Below are 19,231 nucleotides of genomic sequence, written 5' to 3' on the forward strand. Positions count from 1 at the left end.
TCTTAAAGCACCTCCCCCCACCCCTCCCTGCTTCCCAGGCCCAACTTCACTCCCCATTTCTCTCCCTCCTCCCCACCAGCAGCACAGGGGGACGGGCAATGGGGGTTGTGGTCAGTTCCTCACACGCTGTCTCTGCCGCTCCTTCCTCCTCAGGGGGAGGACTCCTCACACTCTGCCCCTGCTCCAGCCTGGGGGCCCTCCCACGGGAGACAGTCCTCCACCAACTGCTCCAACGGGAGTCCTTCCCACGGGCTGCAGTTCTTCACCAACTGCTCCAGCGTGGTCCCTCCCATGGGGTGCAGACCTTCAGGAGCAAACTGCTCCAGCGTGGGTCCCCCACGGGGTCACAAGTCCTGCCAGCAAACCTGCTCTGGCCTGGGCTCCTCTCTCCACAGATCCACAGGTCCTGCCAGGAGCCTGCTCCAGTGTGGGCTTCCCATGAGGTCACAGCCTCCTTCAGATGCCTCCACCTGCTCCGGCGTGGGGTCCTCCATGGGGTGCAGATGGAATCTCTACACCCCCTCATCCTCCCTCCATGGGCTGCAGGGGGACAGCCTGCTTCACCATGGTCTTCTCCAGGGGCTGCAGGGGAATCTCTGCTCTGGTGCCTGTAGCACCTCCTCCCCCTCCTTCTGCACTGACCTTGGTGTCTGCAGAGTTTCTGACATCTTCTCACTCCTCTCTCTGGCTGCAAAAGCTCTGGGGTTTTTCCCTTCTTAAATATGTTATCACAGAGATGCTGATGGGCTCAGCCTTGGCCAGCAGTGGGTCCATCTTGTAGCCGGCTGGCATTGGCTCTGTCAGACACAGGGGAAGCTTCTAGCAGCTTCTCACAGAAGCCACCCCTGTACACCCCCCCCCCTCCCCCCCGCTACAGAAACCTTGCCACACAAACCCAACACAACTGGGAATATCCTCTGCAGGGTTAACAAATAAGACATTCCAGTGGATGTCTTTCTGTGCTACCTTCATAGGTATGCAAAGACCAGGAATCAACAGCCAGGAAAATAACTCTAAAACACTACACCCCTTTCAAATCCAAATGGAAGAAATAAACTTGCCCTGTTCTTTGAACTGCAGGGAACTAAAATCCTGAAGAAAGGTACTCACTGACTGCTAGATATAATTGAACTCCTTAAAACATTTCTAAATTCTCATATATGGGATTAAAACTTTTTAAAGAGGCTGAATTCTTATTTGAGTGCATCAGAGGCATAGCAAGTCACACAGGTCTCAGCTTGACATGAGTCAGCACCTGACATAAATGGAGGAGCTAAGTGCATATGACTTTCACCAATGACAGTCTATGATTCACCATTTCAGCATAATTTTTAATTTAATAAGGATAAAGGGTTCTTCTTTATTTCAAAGGATAAAAGATAATGATTCTATTAGCTACAGAACACAAATTCTATTAAAAAAAATCAGCAATTAAAGTCAAAAATTGTGCACGAATTTTATAGGAATATTTTCTTTCCTAAGCAAGATTTACAACACAACATGCAGATGCATTTAATAATTTATTTCATTACACATTCTGCACTTGTGACAGTGCACTTGTGACAGTTGTGGAACAAAAGTAGCAACTAAGAAAGTTTCTAGCTTTTACTAATTTCAAAAAGCAACAGCATCTTCAGTAAACAGAGCTTTACTGTTACTAGTGTCAATGTTAAGTTTCCGACACCTATCAAGCTGAAGTGATTAATTTAGCACATTTAAAACTCTTCAGACTTCAACACAATTTCTGTATTAGAAGTTTCAGCAGCATTCATTAAATATTTTTCACAACCTTAGACACGAGAGTAAAAACTTAGCACAATAAGGCTGTTTTCTAATGGATCAATTGATTAAAAACACAGAAAGAAATAATGATGTTAGGAAGACAAACAATCTCAGTACAAGCAACTTATGTCAGCATAATACTGACAAGTTCTTTTGATGAAGAGCTGAGCTTATTGCAAGAGTCCTACATACATGTACAGCAGAAAAAGAGCTCCACAAAATGCAATTACTTAGTCAGGTAACACTGACGATGCTCATTCACAAACATGGTGTGCAGCTGGGGTCCATTCCATGTCTTTTAGAGTCTCTAAATATTTAATCGTAAATCTTTGTCTTTCAGAAAACGTAAGGGAATTCTGGACATCTAAACAAAGGACACTATTCCTCTTAAAATCCGAGTATTGGACATTTCAGGAAAAGTTGTGACTAACTTTTGCGCCTTGCTGCATGAAAGAGACACTAAATAGCTATCTTGAAAACAGAAACCTGTTCACCAAGGAGTCTTATAAACAATTTAAGCAATACAGCAATGGTGGCTTCTCCAATCACAACTGCAGTTCTTTCACAATGAATACTGAGTTATGAGGTTACACTAAAACATGACACAAATATATTCCTATGTTTGTCCAAAAAGAGAAGAAATAAAACAACACACAATACAGATGTACCACTGATTTTAATGTTACACACACCAACCACATGTCAAAACTCAAAACAAGGGATCTGGATTAAGCTGACACCACACTGCTCTATATGCTACTGAGAAAGAAAGGTTGAGGCATACAAATAGAAAACGTGTTTTCATTTACAAGCAAAGCAAAGCTGGAGATCTGCTAAGATGAACTAAGACAACTGGCAAGATTATTGACTAGAATTCACTTAGTAAAATGTTAATGACATTAGATCATAGCTGTGCTCATCTCTGAATTAAGGATTACTAAGCATATTAATAGCAATATAAAAAAAATAGTGTTTTGTCTTTTAGTTTGGCTATCACTTTGGTGTTCTTTGGGAAGCTCTAATACCTTATTCTAACTGACAATGGAAAAACCAGCCACAGTTTGCAGACAGAAGGACTGACAACTGCTGCTGAATGACACAAGTTTTCTGTTTTGTGTTTTGAAAGAGCTCGATTACGCTGGATTACTGAACACTTCGAACACTTCACTGCAGGACGGCCCAACAATCTGTGACAAAGTATCCTGGTTGGCACTTACATGCACAAAGCTGCTTAAATATTGACCCAGTTCCCACATGCTGCTATTTAAGCTGCTAACAGACAACAGTTTGCACACAAGAGTAGCACTTTGTAGTATACTAAAAATCCCAAATGCCTTTAAATGCTTTAAATGAAGGAGCCAGTGTTGTTAAAAAGGGAGATGAGGGGAGACACATTTCAAATTTGTACCACATACATAAGAATGAACAATTTTAAAAACTCTTTGGAACTCTTGGAAGGCCCCTATTCCACAAAGAGGAAGTATGCATTGTTTTCTGTGTAAACACTTAAAATACTGACACAGCAGAACAGGGGAAAACTGACACACACCTGAAGGAAGTCTCTGGGGAAAGAAAATTAACAAGGTTCCCTTTATCACACACCAAAACATGTTCCAATTTATCTAAGCCCATCTGGCAAAGGAACTTCTGGTAACATTTATTTTTACTCTTAAAAAAGCATATGGATTCATTAAAATCATGCTTGTCTAGCAAACTTGATATTGCCTCTAACAAGACCCACTCCTGCTTTGGCCAGACTGCAGTGTTGCTGTGCTTCTAATGCTCCATCCTCAATCAATGATTGTCACAAGTGCAGTGGTCACACTGACACATTTCTTTTTGCGCCATGCAAGACTGCAGTATTACACGTCAGCAGTGGAGAACTTTAAAACGTCATCAGCATATCACGTTCTTGTACGCTAGTGTAGAAGGGCCTCCCAAAGATAAAGGAATGTAGACCCGGTTTAATCTTCTCAGCCAAAGCCATTATTATGTTAAGATCGCCCTCTGCTGTTAAGTCAAGATCTATCTTTAAGCTACGAAGTGACTTAAAAGGTTTTTTCCCCTTTTGCCTGCAAGGAAATAAAAAAGAATGCTGTAAAATAAGAACAGAGGAAGTTTCTCCAAGCCTGCTTTCTATTATCTGTTCACTTACGTGTCATCCTCTATGTATTTTATTAAAGTTAAGGCTTTTCTGTGAAGGACTAGCAGAAATTGTGCAAGGAAGGTACTCCTTAGAGACAAGCCAGGCTTCAGATGAAAGATCTGTTAAAAATTATAGCAGAAAATAAGTAGACATGGAAATTCAAGAAACATTTTAAGAATGTGGAATATAAAGAAACATTGCATACACACGTAACGTATCCTTAATTATAGCAAAGCAGGCACATTAACAGCAGATTTGTAGATATACTCAACATTCTTTCCTAGTTTTCTAGCTGCTCAGATGCAATAAATTAAGTTGTTCTACAATTCTGTTTGGACAAAGTATTGTTTACCTTTTTAAAATGATCTGAAATTAATCGCAGTCAGGTATCTTTCTCAGTACTGTAACTGTAGACACTTGCATAGCAATAGAAAATGTGTATTGTTTTTCATATGTAAGAAAGAGTTTCAGTATTATACTAATACTACAAATAACCCAAGTATTTTTCTCTCTAGTTATGCAGACAAGAATCATAGCACTACTATGAAAAAGAACTACCAAGCCAACAAATTATCTGTTCATATTAAACTGAACTTCAGTTCTTGTTCTTTGTGAAAAAGCAACAATTACCTGATCCAGGAAGGCTTTTACTAATGTATCTCGATGCAGGATATCTTGAAAGACATTTCTATAGAAAAGAAAGCAAACAAATGCGAGGCAATGCCATGAAGGTGAAGGGTCACTAACTGTCCAGCAGTTGTAAACAGTAAGGCTATTGCAGCGTACAATCTAGCAGAAATTAAAAGTTAATACAAAATTCTAGTGAATTATAATCCTCCTATTTTTAAAGCTAATATAGAATTTTAAAGCAAGACTTTTAGATGAAATGAACTAAACCCACGAAAGCCCTGTCAAATACGCTTAGCTCTGTTATACCCCTAATTACAACAGGCAGCAAAATTAACATAGTCAGAAGTATCACTGAAAATGAATTTCAATACTATTTAATGCAACAAAACCAGTGATGAACTGGTAAATTCCTCCAAAATGAATGCAACTACCAGAGCTGAACGAGCTTCTTAAAAGCAAAAAAACCCTCATGTACTTTATAAGAAATTTTACTTTGTACTACTTTGCTGTCTTGTCCCAAATGAAGTAACTTTGAGAGATGTGAGAGAGGAGTACGTACAAATCAGGTGTGAAACTCTCATCTGTATGGATAATATGATCTTGAGACATTTCTTCATCTGAATTAGCTCTCCAAAATGCTGTCAGCTCAGATCTCATATATCGTCGTTGGTTATAGATATGTTCATGACAAGGGGGCATCTGCTTCACTGTATTGACATCTACATCTATATGTGTAGTAGGATATGGGGCATACATTACTTGACGGAAGGGCAACACAAAGCTTCCCGTTGCATCCTGTTTTAGTGAAAAAAAAAAATTAAAAAATTACTCTTCTAGTTACTTTTTTTAAAGAAATAAAGCTACATTGGAACAAAAAAAACCCAACAACTTTACACCTAAATTTTAAACCCCATTTGTTTAGACAGTTGGAGAGAACTGGTGGTTGTAGCACAGTAAAAAGTCCATCATAATGGATGATTCCCTTAATATAACAATGAAAAAAGGTACTGAGGTAACCTATTACAGTATTGCATCATCTCATTTGTGAGCCCATTAACTTTACAGTATTACATTTGTCTGGTAAGTTTAGACTGCTCAATAGAGCAAGAAGCATTATTTTTCTATTCATCGGCACCCATTGCTACAGCCCTTTTAAAATACGTGGGAACTGTAGGACTAATGGATCGTTCTTTTTTTGTTCTGGTACAACACAAAAACTTAATGTCTTCTGGGATTCTAGCCCCAAGTAGGCAAAAGAGTACTATTATTGTACCTCAAAGTATAGGAACAATTCTGGACAATACTCAAGAAATAGATGTGTCAGATGAAAGCCTGCCTGGAATTTTAACATGCAAATAGTTACAAGGAAAGCTACAGCACCAGAAAGGAATCCAGGGAAGATGACATATTTCTTTGAAAATGAATGTGTATATGCATGTGCATACATATCATATCATAGGCATGCACATACACATACATCAAAGAATGTTCTGCAGAAGAATAGAACTTTCCTAAGCATACTTACTTTGAGTAAGCCTTGAACAAAAAGTCCTGACTCGTATTTGAAAGAAGACTCATTTCTGCAGAGTCTGGAACACTTCCGTTCTGACGGCGTAAGAAACAGACACAATGTTCTCACAATCTGCATTAAATAGAACAGTAAGAATATGAAAATGTAAGGGATGGACTGATCAAGTGCAACTTCTGACTAGAATGTGTTAGTTATTTCAAATAATGAACAAAAAAGTTCATCATGCTTATTAGAAAAGCCAAAACTTTACCAAGGTCACAGAATAGTGACATGCTATTATTAAGCTGTAAGCCATACTACTCCAACTTCTCGTCAAATGAAGAAAAAATCCAACAATTTTTGGCAAAGTTTGTTTTTTAGCCAACACTGTAGGACAAATCACTTTTGCCTTCTGCTACCTCTTCCTATTACATAAACATGAGTTACTCTGATTACTTGTCTAGCCTTTTAAGCCTCTTATTTTGTTCATTCCATGCTGAAACAACAGCTATTGTCTCCAATCAGGCATAGTCAATTTCCTAAATAAGTATCCATGCTTATTTCCTCAGTAATTTCCTCAAACTCTCCACTAAAAGCAACAAAAGTACTTCATCATCCATTTTCAAACTTCTTTGCTGCAACAGCTAGAAGTAATTATCTTCAAATACAAAATTGTATTCCATTCTGCTAATCTTTCAGTTTTAACCTGTGGTGTCCTATCTGTGCCTGTAAGGTATTTGAGAAGGCTCTATCCTTGCACACTGTGTTTATGCAGTACATAAACCAGTGACAACCTAGTTTCTGACTAATGCTTTTTGCCACTTCAGCAAGATGCAATAGGTGGGTTTTAACTTTGAGGAAAGCTAAAGTACGCTATAAAGAAAGCAAGTACTTCCGAACAGTTGCACCGTGACACAAAGAGCACACTGCTAAGAACCTGTGTAGAATTTATGAAATTTACCCTGGATGTATCTTGAGACTCACATTCTTCTAGACTGTTTTTTTCCTATAGTGTCTAGCTTACTGACAGGTTATTTTACATACTTATAACCATTTAGACCTTAAAGCTGTGTAATTAATTATTTTATGAACTATAAACTTTAAGCTTTTTATAACCACTTAAGCCTTTAATGTCTCCTCTATTATGCTACCTTAATCATGCGCAAATCTTCCATCCCTGAAACAATACATAATAACTGTGGTTAGCTGATTTCAGCTAAGAACCAAGAATTTTCTTTCCTCTGGTTCCCCTGTTGCTCATGATTACTTTTGAGTATCAGCATTTACTGTTCATTTGATCAAAGGTGCTTTACCTTCACTGCGAATACACATGAAACAATGCATTTTCCTACCACAATTTTTATAAAGAAATTAACTGCATCATGAACTGCTTATTTCAAAACACAGGTTTACTAAAGGTGCCTTGAATTTTTTAAAAAGACTATTATACTTCACTGCAGCAAGAAGCCCTACATACTATAAAATGCATAATATATAATATGTATAGTCTACAATTAATATATAATATATTCAGGAAGCCCACTGCTCTTATTTCACATTGAAGCAATACACACAGATACATACATTCATATGTCAAAAAGGCATCAACTTCGAGAATTAAAACGAGTTTTTCCACAAAGGAAGGCTTCAGTCTTACAAAATAAACCAGAGCTCAATAATTAGTACATCACAATTAAAAACATGATCAGATGGAAAAGCCCAATATACAGAAACATTCCCTATCAGAAAATGAAGTTATCTGAATATACTGCTTCTCTAGAAGTAGGACTGTAGGACCTTTGTCATGGTCTCGGGACATGGGACTACTGTTACTGCATGGCTGAGAGGCCCCAGTATAAATGAAAAACTTACAATGCTATGTAACTACACAGAGCCTTACCCTCCCAGCTGTATTGCTATACTCATTAAGTGCAGTGGCACCTAATATCTGAAGGCTCTAGCATTGCATACTTTTATGAAACCCTTCTTTTCATTCCCAGTTGCAGGGATATTCTGAATCAAAGAGGTTCATTAAAGGACTTGGCCGTGAATACAGAGAGGCAATTGATAAAGAGAAATGCATTTTCTCACAAAGAAACAACTTTTTCTTCATGATTTGTCTCTGAATATCCTAACTGAAAATTAACTTCAGTGCTTTTATTAGAAGGGATGGAGTAATGCCCTAATTAAATGCAAGTCAAAGGGAAATGTCTCTGAACAAAATGCTGATGCATTGCACTATGCTAAAAAGAAATATACTTTAAGAAATATTTCAATGGACAGTAAACATAAGTGTATCTTTTCCAGGAATTGCTTTCAATTTGTCTGAACTAGCACTTTGCTAAAAATCAAAAAGCTATATATAAAAAGCATACTCAGAGAATTCTGAATAAGAAAAACAGCCTCATTTGATTTTTTCCTTCACTTTCTGGGCAAGCTTAAAATAAGCATCAAGAAACTCTCCATTTACACCAAAATATTTGAAGAAAAGCAGTGCAGGTGATAGTTTCATATTGGTTCAAATTAAGTATTTCATACGAACTTACTAGAGAGTTAAAAACAATAACAGAATGGGAAAAAAAGTTTCTACCACAAAAATGTAATTATTTTCTTGTTCTGAAATGACAGCTTCCAAAAGTGTCCTCTTTTCCTCCCAGATAGACCATAATGATGTATATACTCTTCCTCATTTAGAGGTACAGCTAATGCTGCTTATTGTTTCTAGACCTGAAAGCTCCTAAGCATCATCCCTACTGATGTGTTCCAGCAAGTATGACACACTGTTTTGTTGTTACAGGACTCAATTTTAGAGGTCTGTACTTTGCGTCCTTCTGGTTCTTCTCGAAAGCTGAGTCAAATGTAATTTAAGATCTACCAATTAAACTGTACACTTATTTACCAATTAAGTTTTAAACAGACTGAAGATGAAGTCAAGACAAACACAGCTATGAAGAAAAAAAAATGATGGAATTGTTGGAATGGTAAGCTAGCTAGTAAGCTTGCCTGTTTCAACATGTGTGTGTGACTACAGACTCAACAGCTTTGAGATTCCATGAAAAACAAGCAGTTCATGATGCAGAAGAACATTTATTCCCCAGCATATGAGAAATTGCACAGATACTAGTTTCTTAAGAGTACACAGACAATATCCATTGACATAGCTGAAGTGGGCAAGCCAATTTAGACCTCTTCAATTTGTACATTTTAGCTAACAAACCTGATTTTAAAAGCTCAGACTCATTTACTACTCATTTATATACAGTATCAATTAAATACATTGGTTTACTTATATTTGCCAGAATACCAATGATAAGGCAATTTTCAGGCAGAGTTATCAACTGCTAGAGCAATCAGCTGAAGTAAGATAATCAGACAACAGTATTCCTTCCTTCTTCAACCTCAAGTATGTTTACAGATAAACCTTGTTCCAAATAACACACTAACACTCCTAATAATCAGCATTTAAGTTTGGTTTATTACAAAGTGCATTACCTTATTAACTTTTTCTGCGCTGCTTCCTACAACTACAGAACAACCACAGGTCTGCAGGTGTGAACTAATTGCACTACAAATAAAAACAAACATAGGTTAATACATTTAATCAGATTTTTCAAATAAAACAATTATCATCTTCACAAGAAGAATGAAGTGCTCCTAGTATAAATATGGGCCCACACCTATGGGCCTCACACAGCTGTGTAGGTTACTGCTGAAATCCAAAAGTTGGACAGTATCTACATTTGCATTCTGATGGATAAAGAGACTGTCACTCAGAACATCCTAACACCAGTTACAAAGCAAACAAAAACTGTCTACTGCTACTATCTAACCATATTACAGAATCTGTATAAAATAATACATCTAAAGTAACAGAAGACATATTAATAATGAAGGATTTGAAAGCATCTTGAAAGAAGATCTATTCCACGGTTGTTCTTATTTTCTAAAACTGTGGTCAGAAGCCAGTTTTGGGACACTTGGCAGGTGAACTATTCTACTCTCAGTAACTACACGGGCAAGAGAATGTCACAAGCTTGAGTCCCTCACAGTACACAGAAGTATGCTGGAACCTTAGTGAACTTGTCTCATGAGTTGCTAGCAGCACAGATCTGAAAGTTTGGAGGCTGCAGTAAAAACACCTAGAGTAACCTTGACAACTCTTAATTCATCCTTAAGCAACTTCTGTTGAGGTTTGTTATTCCCACCCCCACCCCCCCCGCGCTTTCTCAAACCATCACATGGTCAACAACTTCAAAAGTCTAGATGCTATTAAAAATTTTTCTCCAATATCTATGCATATACAAAAATACATTTATGCTATCTTATGAAGGATACATTCTATGTGATTAACCAGTTCTAATAAATGCCTCTAATTGATAAGGACTATAAAAGCTACACTCAGACTCTGAAATCCTACAGGTGGACTTTATAGTGGACCTGCTCCTATTTATCTTATCAAGTATATTCTAATTGCTAAATTTTAGGCCATCTGAATACTTACGAATTCTTCCTTTGGGCCACAAATAGACATTCAGTTGCATTTAGAAATTACTAAGAAAGCATGACTGCTTATTTTAGAGGTTGGTATTATTTATATAGCAGCTTATTTAGTTTAATCAAATTTTTATTCAATGATATGTATAAATTCAGGCAACTTGAAAAACTTGATTTAAAACTTGAAATCTGAACCTAGATGAGCTGATAGGCTTTGCAGATAAGCTAAAAAGCAGACATTTGGACCCTTCCCACGAGTTCCAAGTTATTCTTTTCTTTTCAGGACAAAATTTCCAGGGAGAAGTAGTAGCAAGAAGAGGTAACTGACACCCTACAGTCTACTACCTGCCACATAAATCTCTGTCTGGTATGAGAATAGCTCATCTTCGTAGGATCAATGACTCTAGTTGTTCATAATAATCCATTCCATGATATTCACTTCATTATTTCCCAAATTCTCTATGGAACTAAATATTATATTATTGTGAAGAATTAGTTAATTCAACAAATTAATTTCTGTAGTATTGAGAGCGTATGTGATGCTGCATGAATATATGGCACTAAGCACTACATAAATGAATGCAGTTACATCAGAGATGTTCTAAAAGGTAACAGAACATCAGTTAAAATCTATAAAATATGCTCTCCCACAGGAAAAGACCAAGTTGCTCTCAAGTGCCTCTACTTCCACATATACATTAAAAACAAGGGCAAATAAGAGAAATGCATAATTTAATAATAAGCATTCTATATGCCATACTATTAGTGACTGTTATTCATAGTTAAGGCAGTGAACACAACCTAGGGTTTAGGTATTTCATAAAAATGTAAGACTTTAACTTCTATCCCCATAAACTTAAAACATAAGTATCAAAGAAAAATTATTTGGTAGGAATTCTATTATCAAGCAAATGACTCTGTGACAACACAGACTATAGACACGCAGCTATTAGCCCAGAGCCATTCTTCTAAGAAGATAGCAACTTCTAGAGCATTTTATAGTCAAAAATCTCTAAAAGCCAAATACATGTCATCCTCCCTCCTCCTATAAAGAAAACTAATCTAATACATGTTCACATGCACATACAGATAGATATATATATGTATCCACAGGTTTAAACCATTTTACTACAGCATAAATCAAAACTGAAATTCATACTTGAGGAGAAAGCCTTCATGGCAACTGTCCCCGATGTCATCATCATTTAGTACTGTGTCACTTATCTGAAATGCAAGTAAACAGAAACAAAGGTTAGACAAAGATCTGCGACACCTTACAATTAATTGATTTTTGTTTTTAATGATGGGTGGGAACTGTTTGGGAGCTATTTAAGTTAAGTTGTAAGACTGCCCAAAAAAGCATAACCTTAAAAAGACCTTCTGACTTCAGCCAAAGCATTCTGAAAATAAGAAACTCGTTCAATTATTAAACGTTCCTCATCGGTCACAAGTCAGATTCCTCCTAGTGGTTTTTTTTTTCCCCCTCTAAGCTTGTCCAGAATACTTTAAACTATGAGATCACTTCTTCCATGAGAACACTAAACCACGCTGAAACAGGTATCAACATTAAAACCATTTACCTCCCCATTCATTTTCCTTTGCATCAAATAGCTTCTCCGCTCCACTCTTAAAAACAGCATCCTCCTATGCAGTCAATTTTGCTAAGTGCTGACCATAAAAACCACTGCTAGTACTGTTATATTTACTGAACTAAATCAGTTATGTTAAACCATTCCCTACACCACTTAAAAGAACTTAAAATGAAACAACTGAAGTGTATAAGAATTTCTGACAACTGTGAGGTTTTGTCTGCCAAAGAGACTACCAAACGAGGGTGCCAAAGCCACCTTTCTATTCAGAACGCAAAGAACACAAGGACTTACATCTATTTCTTCTGGAACACTGTGTGATTTCATAGATGAAAGGAGTTCCATTACAGGAATGACTTCTCCTGTGAGCATTGGAATGATGCTCTGGCCCTGCGCAACAAATAAACTGCTTGAAGTAAAAGCACAGTATTAGAAGTTACTACTAACATGAACTTGCAATACTACATGTAAAAGTTCTTTAACTTTCTATTGTTTGGAAGTGTAGTATGAGCGGAAATTGATGCATAGACTTCTTGGGCTTTGCTCATCCACAATCACGAACTGGAAACATATTTTTGCTTCTCAATAAAATGTCTAAAATGTATTTCCAGGGTCCTGTGCTCATTTTCACAATCAGTTTGATTGGCCTAGACAAGAAGTATTTGGAGTGAGATAATGTGATTATACTGTATTACGTGCAATTACTGTTAAGCATTTTAGGTCCAAGTCTGATGTTTTAACAATGACAGGAAAACAAAAACCAGGCGTATTAGTCATTAACATACAAAATTACTTATCTGGTTTATCTATCACAAGAAACTGAAGCCACAATTTCATATTTACAGTTTCAGAAACCAAATTCTTTTCACAGTCTTATCCATTAGGTCTCCAACCACATTCCAACATGACAGACTCTGTACATTTCCGTAACTCAAAAAGGTAATGACCTAGTGAAAAACCATCCTCGACAGGAGGCGAGCATGAATCTATGGAAGCTACTACCTTTACAGAGCTTCAAGTGCAAGTAAATGACTTTCCTTTTCTGAAAGGTAATATTCTTCATAGATTTCCACTTTACCCATAAAGTGATGAAATACATTTTCCTTCATTTTGTTGACAGCTTCCATCATCCTATCTTCAGTAATTTTGCCTCCTGTGCATGGCAGGCCATCAGCCAGTCCAAAGTATCTTCCTGGATCCCAAAAATAAGAAGCAGCACCAACTTCCACAGTCACCAGATGTAGTCAAACAGTTTTGTGATGGTGTGGTATACTCATCAACCAGAGGGCCCTTACCTGATCCTCCATTCTCTCCGTGCCTTCCAAGACAATCTTCTGGAAATGTTCTTGCCTCTCCTGAGCAAGAGAAGCAGTTAAATATAAATGCTCTGGCATTTGTTTTTATATGTATGCACACAACAGTCAAATGGTATAGTTTCTTCCCTGTAGAGTCACGCTTCTTAGATTGAAATTTTGATGTTCACGTCTTTTTTCTTTTACAGAGTTGACATTAGCAGGAAGTGATGTCATTTTAAACAGATCAATGCTCCCTGCTCTGCCCCCCACCAAACCTCTCACATGCTTGGGCACGAGTAGCAGGAAAGGGAGGGTGTAATGACAATGACAAAACATTAAGTTTCTTCATTACAGATCACGAAAATGCCAAATGATCAGATTATGCTGCAGAATTCCACTTTATGTATGGATTTTTATTTTCAAATGGGTAAGGTACAAACTGATGGTTCCTGATGCAGCAAGAGAAAAATGACATCTCCATAATGAGAAAAATTGGGGACTGTAGGAAAAAACAGAACTTTTTTTTTTGACCCCTACATCTTGAGACACTGACCAGTCTTCAAAACATTGTTTTACAAACAAGTACATGACACATGAAACCTCAAAATACATAAAACATGATGTACAAGAGACTGGACAAAGTTCTCACAACAGACTCATCAGCAGCTGAGTAGCAAACTGCATTCAAAATGCAACTTACAATGGAACCAAGTTATTATTCACAAAGAGAATTCAGCATTGATCACTGGAACAATCAATACAATATGCAAGAAGTGGAAAATGCTGCGAGAACTAATGATATCTTTTCATAGATGCTGATAGTTTATTGCATTTTTATTGGTTACTCACTAGTTTCCTGAGACTGGACTACTCAAAGTTGATCAACTTCAAGTGGGAAAAGAGTTTACATAAAACTTTTTTTGAGCAGATGAACAAGCTACAGTGACTTGTCCTAAAACAGTAATAAAACTTGTCTAACCATCTAAAAGAGGCATCTGTGAAAAACAGCACTGGAATGAGGCAGATTCCTTTGAGACACCTCCATCCTTGAGTTCAGTGCCAATGAAGTAAGACATCCTTGACAATGAAGATCCTTCGTTTTAAAAGAAGTCAGTCTTCATGAAGATAAGGCTGAACAAATGGTGTAAGCCACTTCTTTTCAAAAATGTAACAGCTCAAAATTATTAGACAAACATCGGGAACATAAAATTGAAGTTGATAAAAGAGGTTTTTCATCCCATATAGACAACTTGTTTGGAGTTGCTTGTCTGTCTTTGCCAGTGTAAATACTGTCCCATGCTTCTTCTAGTCCTTGAGTTCAGTTTTCTTCTCTTCTGAAGTCTAGCTGGAACTGTTGTCCACCTCTACACAGAAGAGAGCTGATAACCACAGTAGTACTAATGAGAGCTGATAACCACAACCACTAGAAATTCCAGAAGAGATACACAGTTCATTTCAGATAGGACTTCAAAATTTTTGTTCTGTTGTAGCCATAGTTGTTGAACTGCCTCAAAACACAACCTACAAAATTTATTTTAATTAAATATCATTCTACTATTCATGCCTAAATTTTAATCTACATTTGCAAAACAGTTTTCTCTCTTCTAGATAAGGCTGCAGAATTGCAGATATATGCAGAAAACTTTGATCTCAAAAACAATAAAAAAAAAAAAGAAAAGACAATAAATGTCTATTTCAGAATGGATCACTCTCTCAACTAACCCAGTTGGCCTATCTGATTCAAGAACATCTGAAAAGGAGTGAAGAACTTCATAACTAATTTCTGAGGAAACTAGCAGAAAACATTTTTTTTTGCAATTCTCAATGCCACCTGAAGGCTGTCTCTACTGTGGAAACATACTGGTATGAATCACTGTCCAAAAAGAGATAAGACATAGTATAGTTAAGAATGATGGACAATTCTTATTTGACCACTCATATTAAAAGTCAGTACAGAGGACACTAAATGACAGAGAAGCAATGCAATCAAGAACATGAGATAGCATTCACTTATGTCAAAAACACTAACATCCAGCAGGCTTTAAGAAGACTAGATTAGGAATTAAGTATTTGTGTTTCTACTATACTGAAAATGAAGGTTTATGTCCTATCCTTCCTCTGCAAAATAAACCCCAGAAGTGTCAAAGCCAATGTGATGGAAAACACTGCCAGCCATTTTTCTGGAATCTTAATTAATTCAGATAAGATCACTCAAAAAGGAAGCTTAAAGTATGTTGACTAGAGGTCTCAAAACAGAAGAGGAACAAAAACTTTATCAAACACGAGGACAAACATGTACCACCATACACATTACACCTGACATGCAATCTACTGCTCCAAGACAACTTGTACTCCATGAAGACGACAGAGAATTTAATTTTTGTTATTAGCGTGTTATTTATTTTAAACAAAAATATGTAACAATTTTCACTTAATAAAGAAATCTCCATAACGTACCCCAACGTAAGAGTGCCAATTCTTCAGAAAAATTTAGTATGTTTTCCTTTCTGAAATTCCTAGAAGTATTTGGACTTAAGTAGATGTATTTTCATGGTTGTCCCATTAGTTTTACATAATTTAATACCTGACAAACTGTTTGTTGATACCTTTTTTTTGAAAAATAAAACTGTAACAACAATGACAACATTAATTGCACCACTTCCCTTTTCTGGGCCTTAACAGTGAAAACAATGACTTGAAACAAAGTAAATTTACAATTCTATCTAGTTTAAATACACTAATTAACACAGTTAAAAGTAACAATTTATTATCAAATTCAGAGATGAAAAACTGTACAGGATACCTATCTAACCTAGATAGCCTAGTACAGGTTATATAATATTACCAAATTAAAACATGTCACTAAAAACCCCAGCCTTGAATTTGCTGACATATTGATAACTTTTAACCTTCAAAATTGCATACCTGTAGAGAGGCCAGCTGCCTCTTAAGTTTTTGTGTCTGGATTGCTATATAACAGGTGTCACAGAATCTTAATTCTTGCTTTTGCTCAAGACAACCTGGACAACTGTTTTTAGTAATGAACAATAAACCTACCTTATGCATCCATATTCTTCCTTTCCTTATAATATGTGTTAACCTATCCACGCACACTCTGTGAAGCGGCAGGTAGAAGCCAAGTTCACTTTGTGGAAGTATAATTGACAGTCCATATGTGCTTCTGTCTCCATTCCAGTTTCCATCAAAAATTAATGACACAATGATTACCCTTTTTTCTGCCAAGACAAAGAACTTCACATCTATTGCACCGCTTTCTGCATTACGAAGTATTTCTCCATTGAGGGTGTGGTTAGCAAGAAAAGTTATTTCACCATCACTGAGAAGTACCTGTTCTGTCTTTGGGGCCCAGATGTGCCGCACTCGAGGGCCAAGAATATTGTCCCAGTAAGCAAAAGTGGCAGCTAATAAAGGTGACTCGCCATTCAAAGAGATCTCTGTTTTAGCAACTGCAGGAGATGGTGGTGGACAAAGAGCTGACATGCCTGCTTCCTCTCTCGTGTAAAACTGAAATGCTTACATTACCTAAAAAAAAGTTTTCATAGAAAAATAAAAAAATTAGAGCAGCATTCATTATTATCTCTTCTTCTTTTGCTTCCAAATAAGACTTCAAGAGACAACGTAACTTCTACACCTGATATTTCATCGTAGACTTAATTGAAGAAGGAAGTGTATATGCATACCTTCCACATAATGAAGTGGTATACTTTACAAATGTTAGTCACACTACAAATACCCTTTACTCACTATACAAGTATGATGAGCCTGCACAACACTCAGCTTGTGTAAGAAAACTGATATACGATATTCTTTACATCATAATGTTGCAATAAAAGACAAACACTCAGCACTTTATAGAACGTATTGATGGAAAATTCTTCACATTGCACAGATGCAAATCCTTAACCACCTTCCCTAGCAGTTTCCAACATCTGTATCACTTCCCAATTTTGATAGGGCTGCAGAAGACAAGAAGTTTCACCTTCCCTAAAAGTCACGCTGGAGTCACAAGAACACATTAAATAAAAAAAATTTACAAACTCAACCCAAGACAGAAAACTATAAAAGCTAAAATGCATTTTTTTTGACGAAACCTCAGACGACCAGAACTCAGCTGTCCTTTCCTCTCTGCCTGCGGCACTCCACACGACAGCACCGCGGAACTACTGTACGAAGGAGCCGTAACACCCACCTCACCGACACAGCTGTAACTCGCCAGATCTCTGGCACCGTTCCGTTCCATGTATCCGAACTTTTTGCGTTGTCAGTGTCCCTAATATGATCGTCCAGGAGGAGGGCAAACCACCTTTCTCTACAGCTACTTCTGGGAACTGACTGAGCAACCCCAGGCCGGTGACCAGCCCGGACGGCAGCAGGGACACCGAGGCCGTCTGAGGCTCTGAATGTGACTTCACGGTTTTCGGCTAAGACGAAAGACAGCGTCAGTCGCCCCTGCCTCCTTACGCTCATGAGCTGACGAGACGCTTCCTCTCAGCACAGCCCTTCCAGCAAAGCCAGCTGCCGCCAACCAAGGCAGCTGCGGCACATAACGACCGTCCGGAGGCTGAACCACCGTGCTCCTAGCCTGGATCAGGCCCGTTTCGCACCCTCCGGGTCTGGTCTGAAGTTTGGAAAGGACCCTATGTCCCGGCGAGGCGGCTGGGAGGCGAACTATCAGGAGGACCAGCTCCCTCCCTCCGCTACAGGAGGGGACGATGACAGCCCCCGGGACGAAAAGCGCAACCTCACCCACCGCCCCATGCCCGCCTCACCTGCGCGCCAGCCGCCACCGCCCCGCGCATGCGTCCAACCCCTTCCCCGCCTGCCCACACCGCGGCGGGCCTCAGCAGCGCTCCCGCGCAGGCGCGGCACAGCTCCTCCCCGGGAGCGGGCGGTGCCAGCGGGCGGGGAGCCGAGCGGCCCAAGTGCCCGCTGGGGCCGCGTTACTTCACGGCTGTGGGGCGGTGACGGGAAAATGGCGGCTTGCATAGGAGTGCCTCGGCGCTGTGGTAGTTCCCTCCGCCGCGGTGGCGGGGAGGGCGGTGCTGGTGGGCGTTGGGAAGAGTAGCGCACGTAAGGCCGGTCACTCTCTGGAGTGAACAAGCCCCAAGCAGCTCCATGGTTGGCACGGAAGCCAGGTGCTGCTTGTGAAGGAGGCCAGGAGAAGCTCCACAATCTGCGTTGTGCCAGGTCCATCGTTTTATGGAGGGGCTTTTAAGCTTAAAATAGGAAGTTAATAATGACAGAAGTAGGTTAGTATCCAAATATACTGTGTGCAAAACGGTGAAGCTTGAGCTTCGTTTAGTTTTATGGGTACGCGGTAAGTGCCTTTGCATCCTATTATTTCTGCAATCCAGTCTGAGTGAAAATAACCATGGTCACTTGTATTTAAGAGGCATTTATTTATTTCAAGCTTAAAAAGGAAGAAGACCCCTCTGATGCAAGGGCACAGCTCTCGTGCTGCAGGCTCCCTCGCCTCTGCTGTACCCTGAGGAGACAGCAGTCTTTAACAGGGCCCAACAGACCTGAAGTGTGAATTCTCTTTTTTTTTTTGTCATACTTTCCCAATTTAAAGACAAAAATCACCCTCCTCAAAATGCCATTGGTGTTGGGCAATTGGATAGCTCCCATGGAAAAATACAGCCTTCAGCCAGCTAAAATTTACCTTTTAGGTTAGTTGTATTAATGATTTTTAAAACAAACACTGAACATAAAATCACTTATGCCTGTGTATTGGATTGTAGTTTTAGCTTCTGAGAAGCAGAGC

At 38.5% G+C, this 19,231-nt stretch overlaps 1 protein-coding gene and 1 long non-coding RNA gene across 6 annotated transcripts in view; one reads left to right on the forward strand and one right to left on the reverse strand.

The window, feature by feature from the left end:
• The window catches only part of LOC142599434 (uncharacterized), a 209,675-nt gene that overhangs the window by 144,982 nt on the left and 45,462 nt on the right, over positions 1–19,231 (forward strand). The window lies entirely within an intron of this gene.
• C9orf72 (C9orf72-SMCR8 complex subunit) lies at positions 1,433–18,321 on the reverse strand. Of its 5 annotated transcripts, none has more exons than XM_075740007.1 (11): positions 18,237–18,310; positions 16,795–16,989; positions 13,447–13,506; positions 12,446–12,541; positions 11,722–11,786; positions 9,561–9,633; positions 6,084–6,200; positions 5,118–5,353; positions 4,559–4,616; positions 3,938–4,047; positions 1,433–3,854 (listed from the first exon to the last, which is right to left on the reverse strand). In XM_075740007.1, exons 2-11 carry the CDS (start codon positions 16,945–16,947, stop codon positions 3,668–3,670), a joined length of 1,155 nt encoding a protein of 384 aa, XP_075596122.1. In that variant the 5' UTR covers positions 16,948–16,989; positions 18,237–18,310; the 3' UTR covers positions 1,433–3,667. The 5 variants fall into 5 exon arrangements, with proteins under 5 accessions (XP_075596122.1, XP_075596117.1, XP_075596119.1 ...); XM_075740002.1 differs by having other exon boundaries at positions 16,504–16,989; XM_075740004.1 differs by lacking the exon at positions 18,237–18,310 and adding an exon at positions 17,657–18,202 and having other exon boundaries at positions 16,504–16,989.

The sequence above is a fragment of the Balearica regulorum genome, chromosome Z, assembly GCF_011004875.1.
Source record: "Balearica regulorum gibbericeps isolate bBalReg1 chromosome Z, bBalReg1.pri, whole genome shotgun sequence".
Lineage (NCBI taxonomy): Eukaryota > Metazoa > Chordata > Aves > Gruiformes > Gruidae > Balearica > Balearica regulorum.

Bases quoted from the DNA above. Each gene is read 5' to 3' on its own strand.
- C9orf72 (XM_075740002.1), bottom strand. From the start codon at position 16,947: ATGTCAGCTCTTTGTCCACCACCATCTCCTGCAGTTGCTAAAACAGAG. The intron at 13,507-16,503 runs GTAGGTTTATTG...TCTCTTGCTCAG, and splicing joins GAAGAATATGGATGCATAAG to GAGAGGCAAGAACATTTCCA. The intron at 6,201-9,560 runs GTAATGCACTTT...TATTTAATGCAG, and splicing joins GCGCAGAAAAAGTTAATAAG to ATTGTGAGAACATTGTGTCT.